The following is an 18,835-nucleotide window of genomic DNA, read 5'->3' as shown; positions in this document are numbered from 1 at the left end:
TTAGAATCGTGTATAACGATGTCGAATGTCACTTTAGAGACGGTCCCTTAATTTCCGCGAATATCGAACGTCCAACTTCACACCGACTTTATTCCAGTGAATCATGATGGTGCCGAAAACACGAGTTCCAGATGACTTTGTTGCATGAAAATACTACTACTACTACTGATAATAATAATAATAATAATAATAATAATAATAAAGTGGGAGACTTGTCAAAACATTATTGTTGAAGGTCATTACCTACTTTAGTCTAAAATTCAGAACAGATGCTAGTCATTTCCTGAACATACTTCATTATCATTTCTTTCAATCGTAATGTGCAGGATTATAAAAAAATATATACTCTATAGTATGGCTGAAGGTTTGTGGTCACCTGACCATCACACCCATAGAGTTGCAATCAAAATGATTCAATGACCCCCCCCCCCCCCCCCCAGTGCAAATCAGGTTTATTGTCAAAACTGACAGACTTTCAGATGTTTGCAATGAACAAATAATAATAATAATAATAATAAAGTAATTGAAATAGTTCAACACGACGAATGCTTCGAGTGGTTTCCCCCAAATTCAACTGAAAATGCAACTTATAATGATTTCTCCAGTCTCAAAATTATTCACCGGCTTCATGGCGAGTATCTTTAATACTCAGTAGAGCACCCTTGCTGTTATGACCGGCTGCGAACGAGATGCAGAGCTTCTGTCAGCGTTCCTGAGGAACCGCACCCCGTTCCTCATGAGCAATGGCCTACTCTCCAGTTCAGTAATATTCTGGGTGACTTTTCCACAATAAGGTGTATGTAGTGTACCGTTAAAACTTTACACTTAACCAATCATTATTTTTAAAGGTACATTTCTTCCACATTTCCAGGTGAAAGATACATATTAAAGGAACAAAAGATGTAACCTTGAGGGTACCGCCCTAGTGACCGCCTTTTTTTTTTGTCTGAGGGTGTGCTTCTGAGAGCAGCATCAGATGATAAGTCGTCCTTAAAAGGCTAGAGAAGCTCATTAAACATTACTGATCTGCTGTTTTGTTTTTCGCTTTTGACTTGGTTCAGAATCAAGAAAGTCAGAGTGTTAAGAATGACTCCTCAACTGGAGTACTCTATATACAGTGTCTTGCATAAGTTTTTACCCCCCTTGAGCTTGTCCACATTTTGGACTGCTAGAATTGGAATTCATTTCCAGTTTTACTGTTTGAAGGTGCAAAAAAATATTCTTTATTTTGACACTAAGGTTAATAACAAAACAATAAAAAAAAAAGCAGACCTTTTTGGGTTGCATAAATATTCACCCCCTTGGTCAATACTCAGTAGGAAGACCTTGGGTTGCAATCGTAGCTTCAAGTCTTCTGGGATGTGTCTCGGTCAGCTTTTGCATCTGGAGTCTTGTGTTTTAGGCCAGTTCTTCTTGTTAAAATTGCTCAAGCGCTATCCGATTTTTCAAGAATCTCCAAGTCTTGCCACAGATTCCCAATCAGCTTGAGGACTGGGCCAATTCAACTTTATTCATATACCACTTTCAACATTGAACACTGTCACGCTTTACTTTTACACGAATCCAGAAATATATTTAGAAATTAGACCCTTAATGAAGAAGCCAAAGGTGACGGTGGTGAGGAAAAACTGCCTGAGATGACATGAGGAAGAAACCTAGAGAGGAGCCAGACTCAAAAAGGAACCTATCCTCTTCTGGGTGACCGGATAGTGTGATCATGAGTCATTAATCTTCACGATCTTTGGTTTTGAGCCACTCCAGTGTAGCTCTGGCAGTACCCTTGCCACTCTCTTGCCAACTAGAACAGGATTTCTTCTCAGATTACCCTGTATATTTGGCTCCATCCATCTTGCCATCATTCCCACAACACGATGCCACCACCATCATGCTTCACGGTGGGGATGGTGCTCTCAGGGTGATGATCGGTGTTGGATTTCCAGTTACAGTTTGGTCTCATCAGCCCAGAGAACCTTCTTCTACACCTGTAGTTTGAGTCTCCAACATATGCCTTTCTTTTCTCTTCTTGCCACTGTTGCAAAAAAAATAAAGCCCACATTTTTATGAGAGTCCATGCTATGGTTGTCCTGTCTGAGCTGGTAATACACTGATATTATTTAGCTAAAAGACAGAAAAGCCCAGGTGTGGCCCTTATAATTTATTTCCCCCTTTGCCAACTTTGCCAAAGTAACACAAGCTTGAACACGCAGACCGACGGATGAATCACAGAATCAAGGTTTAAGCAATGACACGAAACACGACACAAAAATCTTCCACCCACAGACTATTAATCTGACCGTTTTATTTAATATCATAACATTAATATAACGCTACAACGGCGATCCTTTTGACTTTTTTTGAGTGGAATAATTCCTCATCGGTGTCTGGACTTTGAAAGTCACAATGCAAAGGTTGTGGTTTTGAATTTAAATAAAATGTAAACTCCTTTGCCTGAACATATAGACTTGGTTCGTAGACCTAGAAAAAACCCGAACCAGATTAGAGTAAAAATGGTTTCAAATGGATGAGCACTACATTAAATGGGCATTAGCATTATAGTAGAATGATATATCAGTATAAGCTTATGACAACAAATAAAGAAAGAGACAGATTCCTAGACTCATCCGCCCTTTCACTTTTTAATAGAAACTCTTTAATAAATCAGGGGCACATGCTTTTTAAAAGGGTCAAGGCTTTATTGTATTTGAGGCGCGCATGAAGTCCGATGGGAAAATCTGATGGAAAAGTCCAGGACACGCTGAAAGAGCTGCAACGTTTAGAGGCTTCAGCAAAACCGTGAAAAGGAAAAATAGTTTAGGTTCCAATCTGCTGCTCTGTCATCTCTCTGTGGACTGAAAAAAAAAGTCAACCGTTTGTTCAGGTAAATGCTTAAGTGAGTTTCTGTGTTTGTTTAACACGAGCAGGTCATGAACAAGCTCAGCACACAGTTAACAGTTAACAATGTAATGCTCTCGGCATCTCAGAGCTTTTCAACAATCCCCTGCTCTCACAGCTGGAGAAACATGCCACGCTACTCACGTCCGCCTCCCAGACACGAGCAGGAGGAGCCACGACTCCACCTACTACATCCTCCAATAAGATTCGAGAGCAGGGACCCTGGAATGGGATCTGAGAATTGGGAAAGGGGAGTGATTAAAAGAATTCCACCTTGGAGAAAGCCTTACAGAGAAGTCAGACCAGCTTCATGTCATGTTAGGTTTCAAGCACTTTTCAGCCTCACCTCATAGCACTGAAGCCATTGAGCCCATCAGCATTTTGTTCCCAAGGAGATTTGAAGGTAAAACATCAAGTAATTGCTGCGATATTGCATCACTTCCTGTTTTCAGTAGCCCTCCCAAGCTGCAAATGAACTCAAAGCTAGTTTCATAACATTAGGTCGTTTTGCTAAACATAGGGGTCAAGTTTGGCATCAATACGTGCTGAAATATGTCATCACTTCCTGTTTGGCGGCTTCCGCCAGCAAATTTGTCTGCCCGTTATGAATGAAACATCCCAAATAAAATTGCAAAATGGTTGAGTTTCTGTTTGGAAAAAAATATCACAAATTCCTTACACCAGAAACGCTCCAGTGAATGAAGGGGAAGGAGAATCAGGATTTCCTGCTAAGCAATTTATTACAAACTTATTAGCAGATTTACTAATCTGTATATTACAGCACTCCCTACAGGGGAATTACACACATCATCTTGGAGTCTCTTCGGACATGGTGTTTTACTCACCTACATTTACAAGACTGTGGTCTGAATAGATCACAGCATTACTGATTTCTGAAAAATGCAAAAAGGTGGGAAAACGCAGCGGCGGAAATTAACATCATGGTGTCCCTTGAACTCGACTTGACCCAAAGAACCAGGGGAAAGTGGAATCGTGTTGATACAACATTGAGAGTTATTATTGCAAACGTATGTCCAGATTTTCCATATTGGTGGTGCTAGAGGGCTTGAGTGGTGTACATCAAAATTACTGTGTAGGTAACTGAGATGCTATCACTGTGCCAGATTTCATTAAAAGTGTACGGAGTGCCATATAGATGCCCGACAACAGGAAAATATACAACTCCAATAGAAAACCTAATGATAATAATAATAATAAAATAATAATAATAATAATAACAATAATTAAAGCTGCAAGCAGCAATTTTGGGGGCCAAGCACCCAGACTCAGTGAGCGGCACATTCACGGACACCCTACAATTGTTGCATAAGCAATCACTGGAAAGCAGAGCCATAACTATAGGCAAAGGGATTCAAGAATGATTTGTAGTTTCATGTGTAGTTTTTGCAAGTCTGTTATAGGAGGACGGCTTTGAATATCAGAGTTCCTTTGATAAATTTTGTTTAGACAGGTCTCAAGATGACGTGAGCCAAATTTGGTGAAGATTGGGCAAAATTTGGAAGAAGAGTAACAACAATGGCACTTATAAGCATTATGTAGGCATTATTAGCATATTATTATAACTTTTGTAACTTGTACGAGGAGCAGCGAAAAAAAGTCTAAAGGTGGCGGAAAATCTAATTAGGAGGAAATTTACGTCATGGGGGCGTCGGCGTTTTAATTTCGATGCACGGTTCAAAAGTTGACCATAAATGTACTTCCGAATTAGGCCCAAATTTGACCCGATGGTGGTGCTACAGCGTTGGCAGCACTTGGCCTAAATTTGGTCAGAATGTTCCTTAGACCCTCCCTAATCGGTGTGCCAAATTTCACAACATTTTACCAGACGGTTCTCACGGCAGTGAAGAAGAAGAAGAAGAAGAAGAAGAAGAAGAAAGGGTACCTACACACCTTTAGTGTTTGGCCCTCTAAATAATAATAATAGTTGTTTCTATAACAACTTCCATTTAGAGTCAAATGCTTTGCATCAAAAATTAAAAGTAAAAATTTTAAGTATGTAAAATTAAAGAAAAACAAAGGAAGATAAATGTTAAAAATAGTGTTAACATTCATAATAAAATCACCAACAATTAGTAAAATAATCTAATATTTGAATAATTGGGACATGACTCTGTACCGAGGGGGTACAGGGGAATTTTTGAAAGGTTAAGGGGTTAAAGAAGAGAAGCTCACCCTACTCTGGCAGCTTTCCAAATAAATAATGATCATAAACCAGTAATTCTGTATGTGTATACACCTTACAGAGTACAAATAGTTCAGCTAAAAGCGGCAGAGCTGGAGTCGAGTCATGGGAAAAAGTCAAAAGTAAAATGTAAGTGTGTGTAAATGAATAATATTTATTTCATAATCCTGAGAATGAACACTCTGACTAGAACAGAGTTCACACAACTCAGAACTACCCAGCTGTAGAACATAAAGGAGAGCCTAATGTTGAGAAGAAAAGTTTGTGCCCCCCAATCGACCATTCTGTAAACTAGGTTAACATATAAAATGCTATTTTATTTTAACATTTATAATCGATTTATCCATCCTGTTCACTAATGTTCAAGCTGAATGGTCATGTGATGAAGCCTGTGCACTTAAGATTATAGTTTTGTAGGATATTTTTTTTCTTCTTTTCATTCCCTGATGATAAACTATCTCCACGATTCTCAATCAAAGCTATCAAAGTTATCACACCGATAAAAACGTCAGCTGGAATCTAGTGACAAAGTAAATAAAAAGAAATGGGTAGTGTTTGTGGAAAGTTCAGAAATAATAATAATAATAATAATAATAATAATAATAATAATAATAATAAATAAAAATAAAAAAAAACCTCACTTGGGTTCCAGGAAATAGCCAAAAGATTGTAGCAAACATTTAAAATGATTTGACCTATGATTTTATTTTATTTATATATATATTTTTGAACGTTAAAGAAGTCCTTGATTGTAAACAGTTTAATAAGTTATGATCTAACCAGTGGAAAGCATTTAGTATTTTTGCAATGCTCAGCTTTTGGGCATTCAAATTTGGAGCGAGAGTTGGATATGTAAATGAGTGGGGCTGTGGATCAGGTGGTAGAGTGGGTTGTCCACTGATTGTAGGGTTGGTGGTTTGATTCCCGACCCACGTGACTCCACATGCCGAAGTGTCCTTGGGCAAGACGCTGAGGCGGTTAGAGAAGGGTTACAATCTGAAGGAATATTTACACCGCACTCAGATTTTAAACAGAAAATTTTTCACTATTAGTATTTTAACATACACGATTTGACTGCTTATGATAATGAAGGAACTCTAACTGTGAACCCTAACACACTAAATCTTGTCCAATTTAATGCCTGAAGTGATCATTTTGAACTAAGGGTGTGAAAACTTTTGCATCTGACTGAATCCTCTGTTACTGCACCAAACTGGATGGTGAATAGAAATGTAGACTTTGAATAACACACACTCATCACATGGACAGTTTGACCTCTGTGGATCAGGTTGCAACACCCTGACCAATCAGTGACCTCGATTCTATCGTCCAGTTGAATGGTGGCCAATCAGAGGGCTGTGTAAAAATGGCTCCTTTGTCCTGCCTGAGGGGGTCTGGATCAGCGTGTGAGCCACGATTCAGGACGAAAGGACAAAAGAGAGTTCCGGAGCCAACATTGCTCTCATTGCTCAGTGTATAATATGAGATGTAACCAGAGTAGTGTTACACACAGGTTGTGCGGCTGGAAAAAAACACACAGTTATACAGCATGTCATGTGACGTGTAAAATAATAAAAAGTAATTTCATCACCATTAATAAATATTCAGAAGAATATATAATATATTACTGTAATGTCATATAACAGAGACTGGTCAAATCTAATTTTAGTTGCAAATAAGCCTCTATCACTGGACTGTAGTCCATTAGAATGCTTTATAATGAGAATACCAGTGATGTGTCGTTTGGTAACGAGTCGGCTCTTTGAATTGGTTCTTTAAGTCTGCGTTTTGAGGTGAATGTTGAGAGCCGAGTCGCATATACGAGTCACTTGCTATTTAAATGCGCTGCTAAGGACACGACGTTGAAAATAAAGGAGTCGAAAACCCGCAAACGAATCATATCGCGTGTCGGCTCTTTTAGATGAAGGTTGAGAGATTTTTTAAAAATGGTTGAAAAAGAGGAGAAAAAAGACTCATATGTGAGTCGGCTCTTTGAGTGAATGCTAAGAGCCGACTCAGAAGTCTTTTGTATTATTTCCCCTTTTTTCGCGCCATTTCCCCCTTTTTTCTGAGCAATGCAGGCAATACGGTTTCTCTTGCGGTGCAATTAAATCAAAATGGTAATTTACTCAATGGAAAACTTTTCAAAGCATGTGATTATAGTGAAAAGTGAGTCGTGGGTTTGACTCTCAGCAGTGTGAATCAGACAGCATGACCTGAAGGATCGTCCTCTGGAGGCTAATGGTAAAGTAATTTTAGTTTGTTAATTAATTAGAAGGTAAATTTTTTTAGAAAAAAAAATCCCTCACTGAATCGTTTGGGAGTTGAATGAGTTGTTGAGATGAATCCACTGAATTGACTCACTGAAAAAAAACCCTAGAATTCCAATTAATGGAATGGTCACATGATCATAATAATCATTATACTATTATTAACATTCTTTACAAGGTCGTTTTTAGTTAAAAATGTGTGTGTGGTGAGGTAGAAGAATTATTTGTTTTTTGTTTTGTTTTTTTTAAAAAAAGAGGGTTTGAATTGCTAATATGTTCACAAAATGTGGAAAAGCTCATGGGAGCAAATACTTATGCAAAGCACAGCATTTTTAGTCATTATATATATATATAAAAAAATAATAATAACAAGCAGATCATTTATTAGACTAAATACCAGCACTTCCAGCAGGACCATTATACTGTTTTGTTTATTTATTTATTTATTGGGGGGGTGAAAGAGTCGACTCAAATGATTCAGCGAGTCAAATGATTTGTGTCACTGGAAAAGAGCTGACATTCCCATCACTAGAGCACACATATGGTCCTGTGACACGTATGGTAAGCCCACATGTAAAAGCCATAACTCTTCATTTATATTCTGAATTTTATTAAACTAAATACTAATATTATCCCATTACAGTAATACGATTCTTTACAGGCTGATGTTTTTTTTTCCAGGTATTGTGTCACCTGCCACCATTACCATTAGAAGATTAAATTTTTATTGTCAAGCGGAAAAAAGGCACACAGGATTCAAATGACTAGAAAGACTCGGTCACGTGGCAAAGCCGTGCGTGTTTGATCCTGTTAGAAGTATTTCACAGGATGATCTCACAGTGATATTTAATGCATTCCCACCGTGTGAAAAGAGTTGTGTTTCATTTCTTCCTCACTCAGGTTTCATCTTGTTCAACACACTGGTAACTGAAACCTTCGAGATGAATAAAGGGCCTGAATAAGGAGCAGGAAATCCACCAAACTATCCCGGACATGATCATCCAAGCCTGTCTCATAGGAGTTTTCTTTCCTCCCCGTTTTATTTATTTATTCGTAAATCATTCGTATGAGCGTTTACACGAAGATTAATATTCATGAAAATCCTACTCCTTGGTGATCGACTTTAAATCATGCAACATGCATGTATTACTGCACTCTAATATCTGGAATATACTGTCATGTTTAAATTTTTTATTGGTATTATGTTTACAGCGTTTAGCAGACTTCCTTTTCCAGAGCGACTTACAGAAGAGCTTCAGAGTCTCGATCAAAAACCCATCCTCGTGCTCGTTCCACTAGGTCCGGGGCGAAGAGCACCAAGGAGAACATTTAGTGAAGAACATGTTATATTATCGGCATTAACTAAAGAATATGGAAAAAAAAAAGAAAAAAAAAAAAAGAAAACGCAAGCTGACACAAACCCGTAAATGAAGACATTTAAATAAAACTAATCCAATTCAATTTTGACAAAAGGACAGGTTGGTCCCCCGCCCCCCAGCCTTTACCCTGATCACTCATTTCACGTCTCAGTTCTCTACACACTCGACCTTTTAAGGAGTTTTGTGGGCGTCGCTACATGCAAAGGAGCCGTGTAGGGAACGTACAAGATTTTACAGCTGATCAACGTACCGACGCGCATACGAAGAAAATCGGCGATTCAAAAACTTTCGCGAAGCCGGCGGGAAAATCCTTCTTGCGCGGAAAACATTTACACGCAACTTTACCGAAACGTCCGACGTACACACACCGATCTTGACAGAGAATTTCTCTCTGCGACGGCAAACCGGGGCTGAAAGTCATACAGCGTACAGTGTAATAAACACATCTGAAAACCTCTCGGTGATTTACTCGACTCATCCTTCATACTTTATTCAGGACTATAGATTTAAACTTTATTGATTTATTATAAATTAGCATCATTTCCTGAATCAACTACACGACTGCGCGCTGCTGAAAAGAATAGTTCCAGCTTTGGTTAATGTATAACGTTCACTGAAATATTACGATACACGCCAATAATATTTTGAGCTTTGGGCCTAATTCGATTGATTGATTGATTTGATGTTTTTGTCACAACTGGGATACAAGTGCAACACACTGTAGCTGTACACATAGCTGTAGGTGGACGTGAAGGCTGTAATGAGCGTGATGTGTTGTGGAAAGCAGGCGTTTAAACCCTCCTGTGTCTAAAAATAGAACTAAAGTGGGCTGATATATTTTAAACATAGCGAGAGTCTAAGTTGGTGAGAGTTAGTCACAGTTAGAGAACATCAAACAAGTCATGTTGAGACAAAATACAGACTATAATGATGACTAAAGAGGTGTTCTGTGGAAAATAATAATAATAATAATAATAATAATAATAATAATAATAATAAAATAGTCACAGGAAGAGGTTTGCTGCACATCCTCTAACCTTCAACACAGAAGAGACCTCATTTCTCCAAACTGGCAGGAAAAGCCGCATTAACTGGTCAAACCAAATGGATTATAAATGACAACAGTCGCCCGTAACCGCGTGTAACACGTATCGCACGTTCCCCCTCGCTAAACAGCGCGTCTCCATTAGTGCCTGGAGATCGTGTGAACTCCGAACACGCATGAGCACTCACACACGGCCGTGAAAGCACCACACACTCTCGCGCTTACGTACAGCAGGTGACCTGGAAGTGTTGGGGTTAGCAGAGCTCGCGCTCGGAGCTGATGAGAGAGAAATTTTTTTGTTTTAAAACACACAGAATAGAGGGAACAAAGAGCACTCTGACTGACACACACACACACACACACACACACACACACACACACACGATCCCATTTTCAAGTTTGTTCCGCATTATGGAACAAAATGGTGATCCAAATACCAGGAAATAGTTTTCTGATAGCTGAGGCGCCATTTTGTCAAAATTGCGATATGAGGACAGACGAAATGTGACGAAATGTTCCTAATGAGCATTTCTTATGGATTCTAGTGACATTGACATTTATGTAGCACTCAGATGCTGTAAGGATTGCCTAAACTAAAAAAAAAAAACGCATCTTGCTAGAATTGAGATGATTATAGAGCTTGGATGCTGGCGAAAGTATTTGAACATTAAATGTGAAAATTTCTTTCTCAAGACCACCATCAAGTCCAAGACCAGGACTAGTTGGGATCGAGTCAAGATCAATATGGAGTCCACATAAAAGCGAGGCCGAGTCAAGATGGAGTCCACATAAAAGCGAGGCCGAGTCAAGATCGCGTCCATATAAAAGCGAGACCGAGTCAAGATGGATTCCACATAAAAGCGAGGTCGAGTCAAGATCGCGTCCACATAAAAGCGAGACCGAGTCAAGATCGCGTCCACATAAAAGCGAGGCCGAGTCAAGATGGAGTCCACATAAAAGCGAGGCCGAGTCAAGATGGAGTCCACATAAAAGCGAGGCCGAGTCAAGATCGCGTCCACATAAAAGCGAGGCCGAGTCAAGATCGCGTCCACATAAAAGCGAGACCGAGTCAAGATGGAGTCCACATAAAAGCGAGGTCGAGTCAAGATCGCGTCCACATAAAAGCGAGGCCGAGTCAAGATCGCGTCCACATAAAAGCGAGGCCGAGTCAAGATGGAGTCCACATAAAAGCGAGGCCGAGTCAAGATGGAGTCCACATAAAAGCGAGGTCGAGTCAAGATCGCGTCCACATAAAAGCGAGGCCGAGTCAAGATCGCGTCCACATAAAAGCGAGGCCGAGTCAAGATCGCGTCCACATAAAAGCGAGGCCGAGTCAAGATGGAGTCCACATAAAAGCGAGGCCGAGTCAAGATGGAGTCCACATAAAAGCGAGGCCGAGTCAAGATGGCGTCCACATAAACGCGAGGCCGAGTCAAGATCGCGTCCACATAAAAGCGAGACCGAGTCAAGATGGCGTCCACATAAACGCGAGACCGAGTCAAGATGGCGTCCACATAAACGCGAGACCGAGTCAAGATGGCGTCCACATAAACGCGAGACCGAGTCAAGATGGCGTCCACATAAAAGCGAGACCGAGTAAAAGTAGCATCCACATAAAAGCGAGACCGAGTCAAGATGGAGACTGAAAACCATTCAATCGTTCTTGAGGCCAAGAGTTTACTTTAGCTGTTTCATTGAACTTGATATGGAAAGAGAAAAGAAAAAAAAACCCTCCCAGTCACGTCCAAGGCCATATTTATCAAGACCATGACAAGTCCGACTTCAAAGGTCAATTAATCTGAGACAAGTCCAAGTCGATACGGAAAACGTCTCAAGCCTGGACTAGTAGCGTAGCCCTGACCGTCACACCCATATGTCCTTGTTGAACATCTAATTCCAGATTTAGTCCCAGTTTTCCTTTTATAATAAGCTCCACTCTTCTGCGAAGGCTTTCAGTAGATTCTGGAGCATAGCTGTGGGAATTGTGAGAATCAATGAGGTGCTGGTGACGGGATGTCGGAAAGGTCTGGGGTTCAGTACTCGTTCCAGCTCATCCCAGAGGTGTTCAGTGGGGTTGAGGTCAGGGTTCTGTGCAGGACACTCGAGTCCTTCCATCTTCTTCCAACCTTCACACACCACGTCTTCATGGAGCTCGCTTTGTGCACCGCGACATCGTCATGCCGGAGCAGGTTTGGGTTCCTCTTAGTTCTCTTAGTGCGACAGGAAACAAAGACGTTCTGTACCATTGTACTACCGCACTCTAGTTAGTGCGGTTAATAATGTTTATAAAGGAAAGTGACGTGTACATCATAATGACACTGACATGTAGAGTACATCAGGAAACAAGACTCTCAGGGAAGGTCACATAACGGGGTTGTAAAGTGGGCGGGGCTTATTGACTTCTTCAAATTTGCCGAGCCTCGGGTAGTTTTGATGTATTTGAAGAAAAAAAATCAATAAAATCGCTGTGACGTGGTCGTGAAATTTCCTCCACGTATAGCCAGCCGAGTGCAAAAGTTTGCGCACGCTCAAGAACGAATTGAACCGATAGAAACAAGGCGTTTAGTGTGTTCAGCTGCACAGGCGTTCCTTCATATTCTCCACTTCTAATTGTGAGCTATTCTCCAATATGGCTTTACGACCGACTTCATCATCTTTGTCCAGACATACCTGCTGTAACCATCAGACATCAGATCAAGTCTGGAGACCAAGAGGTTCATGACAAAACTACTTTCCATTACTATTTAAAAGGGGAAGTCAAATGAAACCCTTATTTTATTAATGTATGAGGTTTAAGGTAGCAGTAGGAGGGGTTATTGCGAATGATGGACCAGTACTAGATTTGTATTTATTTATTTATTTATTTATTTAACTTTTGCAACCACAAATGAAATGTACTGTTTCTCCTTCACTGGTGAAAAGTTTTTGTAGATTTTGCCCTTGAGGTTTGTGTGTGTTTTCTCTATTGGCCTGCCAAACTCATCTTCCTCTTCAGAGACTCGGGCATCTCCGGGGGAGGCGGGCGCGGCAGGCGGAAATAGACCTTCACCGAATCGTAAATGAACCACTGCAGCGCGGTCAGCGTGCCGATCATGACGATGCGAGCGACCAGCCCCTTCCACACGCCTGCGGGACAAAGAGTCAACATCAAACGCCTTTATACATCTTTCTACCACAGAGAACAAGTTCTAATGCGTCTAAACCAGTGGCCACCAACCCTGTTCCTGGAGATCTACCTTCCTGAAGACTTTAGACAGGGTCAGGTGGGCACCATTACGGTTGGAGCTAATCACCGCTTTAAGAAGTTCTTGATCAACAAAAACAGCTGGGTTAGATTTTAGTTGGAGATGAAACCTGAAGGAAGGAAGGTAGATCTCAAGGAAGAAGGTTGGTGACTATGAGAGTGTTCAGCATTAGAAGTTGTGGTATAAGAGCACCTCCAGGTGCTGATTGAGAGGTACTGCATCCTCAGAGCATCTCGCACAAACCCGTGTGAAGAAAGAAAAGACTCACCTTGAGGTCCCAACCTCTTAAGCACCTGTACGGCTGAGCTTCCTTTCTCCTTGTTCAGCACGGACACCACCGAGTCGGCCGGGTGGGAAATCACGGCGCAGAACACGCCAGCTGAGTACAAGAGGGAAGAAGAAATAGTGCTCACGTGACTATCAAAACATCTCGCATAGGTTTTCTCAACCATCCTTTAGAGCAGTTCTTCTCAAAGCTCTCCTGGAGGAACCCCATCACTGCACTTTTTTTTCCCCCAACTCATTAGAACTGAATCGGGTGTATCAGATACAAAACGTGCAGTGCTGGGGGTCCTCCAGGACAGGTTTGAGAACCCCTGCGTTAGAGATCTGAAAATGAGATCAGACCCATGTTGCTATCATTCATACTACTATCGTTAGGGGTCCAAGCACCTAGTGCCTGAAAACCCTATAGATTATAGATAAAATAATAATAATCCTGATCTAGTCCATCTTTTAAACTGCTGATTAGTCCCTGTGCGGCCTGACTCACCGATGTACCCGGCGATGAAGGTGACGACGAGCTGCTCGGGTTTGGAGCAGGCGCTGCGAGGTTTCGGCACCACGTACTTGTACAGCGTCTCCACCGTACGCTCGAAACACGCAAACTTCATCATGGTGTACGGGATCTGACGTAGCCACAGAGGATACACGCCTTTGTAGAACCTTGGAAGAAAATTTATCAATTAATTAATGACATTTATTTTATTTAAATGTCCATTTCTGTGCATTATTCATGTCGCGCATCATCAGCGAGCTGAAAGATCTTCTCCACATCATCCGGTTACTTACTTGTGGACCGGACACCGATACTCCTCTGTACCGGCGTAAAGTCGGCTCGAGGTCGGACGTTCGATATCCGCAAATTAAGGGACCGTCTCTAAAGTTCCATACGACACCGCTAGACACGTTTCTAACTTCAATAGCGTTTGAAGAGAATGACTTACGGTCACAAAACCAACGGTAAAGTGTCCATGTAGGCGTCAGCTACGATTTCCTTTGGATATTATGTCCTGTAGACGATGAGATTTAACATTGAGGAACATTATTCGGAAAAAAGTTTTTCGCAGATCGTCTTTCTTTACTTCTGAAAGACTCCGCCTCTCTAAGATGCCCTTTTTCATCTGACTGACCTGTTCCCAATTAACCTCCAGCTGTTTCTTTTTACTAACACTTACTTTTCCAGCCTTTCGCTGCCCTCGTCCCAACTTTTTTGAGACGTGGATATGCTTTCTACGTTCGATCGTGAATAACGTGTGGGTTTGAGACATTTGCGAACCGTCGCATTCGGTTTTTATTGACATTTTACACAGCGTCCCAACTTTTTTGGAATCGGGGTTGTACATGGCAAATTTGACACGTGATTTGATGGTCGTGTGACCGCAAGTCGTTCTCTTCAAACGTTATCGAAGTTAGAAACGTGTATACCAACGTCGTATGGAACTTTAGAGACGGTCCCTTAATTTGCGAATATCGAACTTTTGACCTGAAGCCAACTTTTACGCCAGTCCTTAACGTTATACTCACGCCCATAGCCCCTCCTCTGCATGCATTTTCGGGGCGCACTCTCTCAGGGTTCTGGCGTAACCTGGCTGGGTCTGGATGCGCACTTTGCACGCCTCCATGGGGGCCAGAGCGATATCGGCGAAGAACTCCGCGCTGGCAGAAGCGGCCAAGTACACCGACGTCCTCCAGAGGTAAGCGTTCTCCTGCGGTTCCACATAGAAACAGGCTGGTCAAACATCTCCGACGCCACATCGGGCACCAGCAGGTCCATACGCCTCATACTCGCCTCTCCTAGCATGTCGTTATAGAGCACTTTGAAGAGCTCGTAGAAGCCGAACTTGCAGAGACCCTGCACGGAGTAGCCAATAAACGTAGGAGCCCAGCCTCGACCCAGACCTCGGAGCCCGTCCTCCCTCACGGTGACGGAGAAGCCGTTAAAGATGGATTTGTATTTACCCGGGTTTACCTGAAAACACACGGCGTACGTAAAGGATTCTGGAGCTGCGTACGAATTCACATACATTTCGGATCGCGATACGAACCTGGATGCGACATTTGACCAGGTCGAGAGGGACGACGGCGGTGTGCGTGAGCCCGCAGCTCAGGACGCCTCCGAAACCGCACAGGGCGTAGTATTTATTCGAGCCGTACTCGCAGCTCACATCAGCCTCTTTAGAAGGGAAACAAGGAACAGGACGCAACGCAGAAGAACGCAATAAACATGCTATTTGTGATGATTTCTGCAACTAACGACTCCAAAAACAAGGGAAATCTTCTGGTCACGACACTGGAGACTCCTTCCGTGAACGTGAAATAAACATCTCCTTACTTTTCAGAAATTTTTGCAATAGCAAAAGATTATACACGTCTTTTTTCTTTTTAATCAATTTATTATTAGCAGTTAGTCGGTGAGCTGTTACTATAGAAACCGTAACTTATTACGTGTGTATATATGTGTATATGTGTGTGTGTATATATATATATATATATATATATATATATATATATATATATATATATATAAAAATATATAAACCTGCGCTACTGTCAGAGTAGCTGTTCTAGAAAATTCATCAATACCTCCTTCTGACCAATCAGAATCCAGAACTCAACAGCGATAAAACACATGGTTTTTTTTCTTTTTTTTTTTTTTTAACATGTGCTCACATACAGTGGATGTAAAAAAAAAAAAAAAAAAAAAAGTTTACACACCCCTTTTAAAATGGCAGGTTTTTGTAAAATAAAAAAATGAAACCAAGATAAATCATGTCAGAACTTTTTTCCCCGCCCCCACCCTCAGTGTGAAATTACAGCGTAGAGAAATTAAGTGGAAGGAAAAAAGAAAAAAAAAAAAAAAGCAACCAAACATTTTAGTGGAATTATTATTTTTTTTAAATAATAAACTCACAATAACCGGGAGCGTTTTTTGCAAGATTTTCTCGACATCATCTTGGTTTCACCCGAACGCTGAGGCCATGGTCCACTTGTCGAAAGATATCAATAAGGAAAGGGGTATAAAAGAATTTCCTAAAAATTCGATGTACCCTGGAACACCGTGAAGGTCAAGTGGAGAAAATGGAGCACCACAGTGGCATCACCAAGAACAGGACGTCCCTCCACAATTTACAAAAGAACAAGACAAAAACTTACCCGGGAGGCTACCAAGAGACCGACGGCAACATTAAAGGCGCTGCAGGAACATCTGACTGATTAAGTACTGATTAGTCCCTGCATGTGATGACGATCTCTCTCCTTCTTCACACGTCTGGGCGACGGGACAGGGCGGCTAGACGGAAGCCCTTTCTCACAAAAAACATCCAACTAAATCACCCCAGACTTGTGACAAAATGTGTTATGGTCTGATGAGGACCGATTCACACAATGTTTTCCTAAAGGTATAATAAGTCCAAAATGTATGTTCGGAGACAATAATAACAATAATAATAATAATCACTAAAGTAAGTAAGTAAGTACAGTTTATTTCTAAAGCACATTTAAACACAGCAAAGCTGACCAAAGTGCTGAGCAGAATAAAACCAACAAGTAAAGACAGACAATAGACAAAAATGTAAAAATGAGATTAAAATGCCTGGGAGAAGAGATACGCTTTCAGCCTCTTTTTAAAAAATGATTATAGAAGGTGCGAGGCGGATGTCCAATGGCAATTGATTCCATAAACGAGGGGCGGAGACTGAAAAAGCTCCATCCCCTTTAGTTTAGAAACGGGATCGAGGGACATACAGAAGAAACCTTCTGAAGATCTTAAAAATCTGCTAGATGACCGAGGTGTGAGAAGATCTCTGAGAGAAGGAGGAGCTTAAATCATTAAGAGTTTTAAAGACGAAGAACAGAATCTTAAACCGGATCCTAAAACGGACCGGGAGCCGATGGAGCGATGCTCAAATTGGCGGGACACGGTTAGATTTCTTCGCCCCGGTCATTAACCTCGCGGCTGCATTTTGAACATCATCGCCACGGTGAAGCACGGTGACGGCGGCATCGCACTTTACGGCCGAGTTTCTTCAACCAGAGCTTTTTTTTTTTTATCAGAGTGGAAGGGATCATGAATATCTACAAATACCAGTGGATTTCAGTGCTTCAGGGGTCTGCTCGTAAGCTGAAGATGTAAAGGGACGCCACCTTTCAGCACAGCAACGGCCCAAATCATACATCCAACTAATCCGATCCGAATCCGACTCAAAACCCGAGATCGTCTTTCACTTCATAGCGTTTACGTCACAAAAACCTGCCATGTAAACGGGGGTGTGTAGACGTTTGATATCCAGCGTACATATTCAATAATGTTTTCCTTTTCAAGTTACATTAATCCCCCCGTTCATAACAAGTGGCAACAACCGTCGCGTGTATAAATACGTTACCGTGGTAGGAGGCTGCGGTCAGGGTGCGGCGTCTCCGTTCGGCTCCCTGCTGCTGTAAGGAGATTAGCGGCGAGTGGAACAGGTTCAGCCGGGATAAAGACTTCAGTCCTGACGGGTACATTTCCACCTGCACCAACTTACCGCAAATAAATAAACAAACTAGAAACGATCGACTCGTTCGGTTAGAAAAGAAAAGATCGATAAAGATGAATAGGAAGCTATATTTAAATAAACGGTGTATATAAATGAGCAGTAATGTCACAAAAACAAAAACAGATCTATATTTTCCTCTGAAATCCAAATCAGTCAAAATACACGCTCCTGGATTAAATATGAAATGTTAAAGTAAATAAAGACGCCGAGACACTCGGATGTATAAATCCACAGACGCTTCAGACAGCCGGCGAGTCTCAGAGTCACACGGCACGCTCACGCTCACGCTAAATCCCCCGTGTCCTTCGGTGACGTCAGAGGACGTCAGCGCGAGGTGAGGACGGAGCTCGCGCCTGCTCACGGTTTCACCTGCCGAACTTCCCTGCCTCGAAACACTCGGATTTCAGTTTCACAAATAATCAAGATTTTGTAAGGAATTTTACACTCGGAGGTTTCCTCAAAAGGTTCCTCGCACACTCAAAGCTTTCCTGAAGGTCGCAAGGTGCTACACAGAGCCTTTACGAGGTTCCCGTCAGACGGAGAACGCTCCAGGGGGCGAGATGGAACCTTTTCGTCTAAGATTATGTTACTGTTAGTATGTAATTAGGTTTACATACGTAAATAAATAAATAAATAAATAACAAATAAGACGTTTTGGTGTCGCAAATTTGTGCTTTTTAAAAAGAAAGAGATAAAATTTCAAATTCACAACTGAAGCGGGTCATTTCTTGACTTCCGATTGGCCGAAGAGAGAACCACCAATCAAATCCGCGCTCGTCTCGTTCGCCGTGCCGGGGCGATCTCCGAAAGGACCTCGCGCACGTTTAAATATCTCTTCAAAAATAATTTCACCAACGTTCGTTTCACTCGAGGAAAACGAATCGGAAAACGCGGCGCTAGCAGACCGAGCGTTTGAATTGCGTACATCGCGGTTCCATTTCATTTCACTGAATATTTCATTCAGACGAAACTCGTTTCATATAC

The 18,835-nt window shown here is 41.5% G+C and overlaps 1 protein-coding gene and 1 long non-coding RNA gene across 2 annotated transcripts; both read right to left on the bottom strand.

The window, feature by feature from the left end:
- Positions 1–2,417: 2,417 nt before the first annotated feature.
- LOC128623202 (uncharacterized) lies at positions 2,418–3,338 on the bottom strand. The gene is made up of 3 exons (XR_008388543.1): positions 3,239–3,338; positions 3,037–3,126; positions 2,418–2,849 (listed from the first exon to the last, which is right to left on the bottom strand). It is a non-coding gene; the product is annotated as an uncharacterized LOC128623202 (long non-coding RNA).
- An 8,941-nt stretch (positions 3,339–12,279) lies between these two features.
- slc25a3a (solute carrier family 25 member 3a) lies at positions 12,280–18,391 on the bottom strand. Its single transcript, XM_053650856.1, has 7 exons — positions 17,699–18,391; positions 15,362–15,489; positions 15,106–15,285; positions 14,841–15,022; positions 13,807–13,979; positions 13,303–13,413; positions 12,280–12,915 (listed from the first exon to the last, which is right to left on the bottom strand). Exons 1-7 carry the CDS (start codon positions 17,817–17,819, stop codon positions 12,752–12,754), a joined length of 1,059 nt encoding a protein of 352 aa, XP_053506831.1. The 5' UTR covers positions 17,820–18,391; the 3' UTR covers positions 12,280–12,751.
- Positions 18,392–18,835: the final 444 nt, after the last annotated feature.

The sequence above is a fragment of the Ictalurus furcatus genome, chromosome 19, assembly GCF_023375685.1.
Source record: "Ictalurus furcatus strain D&B chromosome 19, Billie_1.0, whole genome shotgun sequence".
In the NCBI taxonomy this organism is placed as follows: Eukaryota; Metazoa; Chordata; class Actinopteri; order Siluriformes; family Ictaluridae; genus Ictalurus; species Ictalurus furcatus.
This window is presented reverse-complemented; position numbering and strand designations above follow the sequence as displayed.